At 37.6% G+C, this 5,150-nt stretch overlaps 1 protein-coding gene across 9 annotated transcripts in view; it reads right to left on the reverse strand.

Annotated features, from left to right (window-relative positions):
• Positions 1-264: 264 nt before the first annotated feature.
• The window catches only part of Ube3a (ubiquitin protein ligase E3A), a 118,055-nt gene continuing 113,169 nt past the window's right edge, over positions 265-5,150 (reverse strand). For all 9 annotated transcript variants that reach the window (XM_023704649.1, XM_023704652.1, XM_023704651.1 and 6 more), the window contains 2 exons: positions 2,938-3,081; positions 265-1,960 (listed from right to left, as the gene is read on the reverse strand). In XM_023704649.1, the coding sequence (XP_023560417.1) occupies positions 1,840-1,960; positions 2,938-3,081 (265 nt within the window). In that variant the 3' untranslated portion in view covers positions 265-1,839. The remainder of the gene's footprint in view (positions 1,961-2,937; positions 3,082-5,150) is intronic.

The following is a 5,150-nucleotide window of genomic DNA, read 5'->3' on the forward strand; positions in this document are numbered from 1 at the left end:
TGAATTTATTACATAAAATGTCCCCAGAGCATTTAGTCTCGTCTCACTTTCTTAAAGCACGAGCAGCACAGTGGGTGAGAGGCCCTTCACGATGGTGACAGCCAAAGGTGGACCCTTTGCCTCAAGGTGGTGTACAAAGCAACACTGGAAAGGCTGGCCCAGGAAAACCCCATGTTACCTTATCACAATAAGAAAAGCGCTTTTTTTTCCTTTAAATCACGGTGGAAAATGCCACTATTTTATTCAGCATCACACTACAAAACAGTACTGTCTTAATTATTGAAAGAATAAAGATAATCCTGAAAGACATCCTTTTCCCTTCCAATGATTTGAAAGGTGTATTTTTCCTGCCAATGTGCAACAAACCACCAGATTGATTTGTATCAGTCAAAACAACTGAGGAACAAGCTCAGTACATTAAACTGTAGCTTGTAGTAAAATGATGTATGTCTTTACTTAGTTAAAAATACATAATCCATTTATTTTATAATGCATCAAAAGAAATTAACATCACAAACAAGACTAGCCAAGGGGGAAATACTACTTTCAATATCCAGTAATTTTCACCTATCCGTACTTTTCTGTGGTACATGTAAGTAATCATCAACAGTTTTTGTAACAAAGTTTCATCTTTGGGGACATACAATGTCAGAGGCCTGGCTCCATTCACTTCCGATCTGCTTCCTGTGCTTCCTGCTGCCTAGGTGACACAAGGCACAGTAGCCATCCTTGTCCCAACACTGCTCACGTGCCGTGAGAAAGAGCTGATGTAACAGGGCAAGGGCAACACAAAGGGCAGACCTTTGGATTGTCTATTTAAAATCTAGGGAAAGTCATTAATGAAAAGCTTACTCTTAGTGCACTTCCGCATGCTCTTTGTAGCACACAGCAAGCTTCCTCGCTGCTGCTGCAGGCTCGGCCCCCAGAGCGTTTGGCCCCCAGAGCATTCGGCCAGATGCACTTTCCCCAGTAAACTTAAAACAACAACGACAAGAACAACAACAACAAGAACAGCAAGGACAACAAATCCCTGTCCTTTCATGTACTAAGAAGGATTGGCTACTGAAACCATTCATTGCAGGACACATGGAAACGACATACTGTGGCGTGAGTTGTTTTTAATCTGTTGTGCTGTTACTAAAGTAAAGTTCTGAGAGCTGCAGTTACAAACATTCCAAGTTCTCCCTTCCATCTTTATTGATTCGCAAGATTTTGCACAGAAAACTCTTTGGGGACTAGAACAGCAGTACTTGCATCGCACTGTTTTCAAGACTTCAAGTTTAAAAAGCAAACCGTTTATAAAAAAAAAAAAAAAGAAAAAGAAAAAGAAAAAGAAAAAGAAAAGGTTCCTGATTTGAGTTAGATACAGGGATTTTAAAAAAAAAGCACATACTTGAAGGTCACATGGTCTACAAATGGTGGCAAAGTTGTCCTTGGGAGAGCAGTTCGCTGGTACATACACTTTTAAATACTCAAAAAGGCTCAACCTCAAGCAGTAATAAACACAAGCAAAAGTGATTTAACCCTTAAAATAAATATTCAGAAAAACCTCTCTGTACATACAAGTGAAAGAATATGTAACACTTTCAAGCAAAAAAATAATTATAATAATAATAAAGGATTTGTTCATATATGTAGCTGAAATCTGCTGTTCCAGCCCACATGTCCCCAATGAAGAAGGGAGGCACAGACACAGGTGACCACTGTGGTTCTCTAGCGTACAGCTTTTTTGTTCTGGGACACTACCACCACAAAATTTATCCCTCTTGTCATACTTATTAAATTTTAAAATTTTTTCGTTTTTCTTCCTTTTTTTTTTTTTGTTTTTGTTTTTTTGTTTTAGAGCATGCCAAATCCTTTGGCATACGTGATGGCCTTCAACAATCTCTCTTTAAGTTTTTCTTTGCTTGAATATTCCGGAAGTAAAAGGACATTAAAGCAAGTATGAGATGTAGGTAACCTAAATAGAGAGAAAGGGAGAAACAGGACAATAGTAAGTCATGGGAAGTATGCTTAGTATTAAATGCTCCTACTTTTAAATGGCATTTAAAGTTGAGATGGTTTGCAATGAAGACTAAACATTAAAGCAAATCGTAAAGATAATCATTCTCCAGTGCAATTAGCAAGAAACAAATCTGCCCTTATTCTGTAATTACCACTAATGTGATGATGGTGGAGGTGAGGATGACAGGTGTGGTGAGCTGAAACTACACACCGTGTGCGGTTTCAGGTATATAACCCTTGTAGTTCATTTAGCTGAATCTTTTCACAACAGCTGGACAGAGAAGGTATCACTCAGCCCACTTTAGAGTTGAAGCCACTGAGAATTAACATACTCTAAGGTGGAAGAAATACTCTAACCTGGTTTTAGAGATTTCAAAGTCTGCTCTTTAATGTTTACCAGAAATACTGCTGGTAATAGGGCTATAAAATAATTTGATTATAAATATAAGTCAATTTACCTTACCATCATGACATGCCCAATAACATAGAACACTAATGCAGAAATTCTGCCCACTAAATATGCTCACGTAAGGTACTTAATGCCCAATACCAAGCCATTCAATGGGCAGGGGATTTTACTAAATGCCAAAATTATATAACTGAAGTTCCCACCATAATCTAATGCTGAACAATCTCCTAAACTTCAACTTATCCACTCTCAACAGATTTTTGTATCATATGGCTTTCAATTAACAAATTGTAAACCAAAACAGAACGAATTATGCCACCTGAAAAACTAAAACAAGCCTCAAAATAACTTTTAACTAGGCCAGTTTTCTTAAATACCAACAAAATACCCTCTCAACTAATATTTTGTGTGATTCAGAAATTTCTGTATAAAAATCAAAAACTGTTTACAAACTACAAGGACAGTTCACATATGGGTAATGTAGAATGCAAGGTTTTAGTAGGTATGTAGTTACAAACAATTACCTTTCAGTGTCTGGGCCATTTTTGGCTATAATCATCTTTAATTTTCCTAGTCCTCCCACAGGTGCTCTGTCTGTGCCCGTTGTAAACTGCAAGAAGAGTCTTTTCTGATCATCAGTAAAAGAATGAACAATTTCCCAGAACTCCCTAGTGAGAAAAGACATAGTACTGACTTTAGTTTTATTACAAATTAGGATGTAAGTTTGCAATGTACATTAAAACAGTATTAGGGAAAAGAGTGAAAGTTAACATTACAAATTCTAAGATTCATTCCAGGTGATTGAGTAACATACATAGTCGAAAACAAGGAAATATTTTTAAGCATATAAAGCTTATATTTACCACTACATAATTAACGACAAAACAGGTAAGTCCTGTCTAACAACAGGAAATGATTATGTAAGCTTACGTTATAAAATAATCTGCAGTCAGAAACAAAAAGCAAAGTCCTACCAATTGAGAAAGACCTAAAAGAATACTGTAAGTGAAATTAACTCCTTATTCTCTACATTTATTCATGACTTAAATTTTTGGTTACAGAGATTAAGAACAGAAGAGTAAAAACACATCCAAACAACCACACACTTAACATCACTAATACCAAAGTATACAATTTTTACATAAATTAGGACACTTCTATCAAGTAGCATGTACTGTGTATGAAAGGGAAAAAAAATTCTGATAATATATCATATGCAGTTATGTTAGGGAAATGAATTAATCCCCAGTATTCCCAAAACCTCTATAGTAAATGCCATGTTATAATGACACATGTTATTCTCATTTCTAAAAAAACAAAATGCAACCTTGGAATAACATAACACAATGATATTCACAGCTTTAAAATGAAAACAAAAGCTCATGAAGAACAATTTTGGCATGCTTGTCAGGTATATAGAAAACCAATACATACATTCACAGCTAAAAATGCACTTAAAGGTACTTTCAGCTGGATATAGAATGCATCTTAACACTCATCTGCAAGATTCTTTCCAAGAATCTTGGCAGACCATGTTACCTCAGAAACCAGTTAATTACAATCTCAGTTTTTCAACTTCTAGTATACTACTCTCTTACCCAGACGTTGGCATTTTTTATTGCTTGAGGACCACTATGCTGACATTGATAAAATCAAACTGTTTCTAGACTTCAAGTTGGAACATTTATCAGACTTTGGCTTTCCTCAGTCTCTGGCTCCTTCCCTTCCTTGCCACCAGTCTCCTCCCCAGTTCTCAGTCCATGCAAACCTCCTGTTAACCTGGAGGAAACAATAATGGCATACAGGGCTGCAAGGAACACTGGGCATGCCAAGATCAGGAGTGCAATTTGTTTATTAAAGAATTTTTCATTGAAATAGCAAGTCATTAGGCACATCTGCTTTAATATCCTGAAATAAATAAAACAATGGAAAAAGAAAGGGAAGAAACACAGGACATGGCATTCAGAAGTATCTCTCAGGAAGTAATCAGACCCCCGTTCATGTCTTCCCTTTGCGGTGCTGGCAAGAAAAATGATTCCACTGTGGCACTAACGGCCACTCCCAAGGTAGAAAAGCTTCCTGGCCTCTGGTGGCCAGAAATCCTGCCCATCCCACAGGAGTGCTCTGCAGCCCAATGAACCACACAGGTGAGGGGAAAGAGTCAGAGCCCCATCCCAGGAAGACCCTGCAGGAAGTGGCAGATCAACATGAGGCACAGTGACCAATTCTGTTATACTCTAAGGAAACTTTTGAGCTGCATTTTAAAAACCAAGACCAAAAAAAAAAAAAAGGATTACTATTAATTCTACAAGACGAAAAGTTACTCGACAGAATTATTCTCATGTTCTGTACTTTGTTAATCTTGAATTAAACAACAATACATCTATTTAAAAACCTAAAGGGAAAAGAAGCTTTCAGGTTTCTAAAGTAGTGGCTTCCTGAATTTGTATTCACATCATTAAAAATCTACCCCCAGGGGCGGGGGAGATGGTTCAGTAGGATAAGCGCTTGACTGGCAAATTCAAGAATCTGAGTTCGATCCCTGGGTTCGCCAAAAAGAAGAAAAAAAATCTACCAACATTAAAACGAAACAAAACAGCAATTAAAACAAAGACACAGGGGGCCTGGCCATAGCTCAGTTCTTTAAGTGCCTGCTTCCACAAAGCTGTCAGCCTCAGGTTGCTGGAGTTCGATCCCCACAACACCCCGGCCAGCCAAACCACCCCTGAGGGCATGC

This window comes from Octodon degus, unplaced genomic scaffold, assembly GCF_000260255.1.
Source record: "Octodon degus isolate 3935 unplaced genomic scaffold, OctDeg1.0 scaffold00199, whole genome shotgun sequence".
NCBI classification, from domain to species: domain Eukaryota; kingdom Metazoa; phylum Chordata; class Mammalia; order Rodentia; family Octodontidae; genus Octodon; species Octodon degus.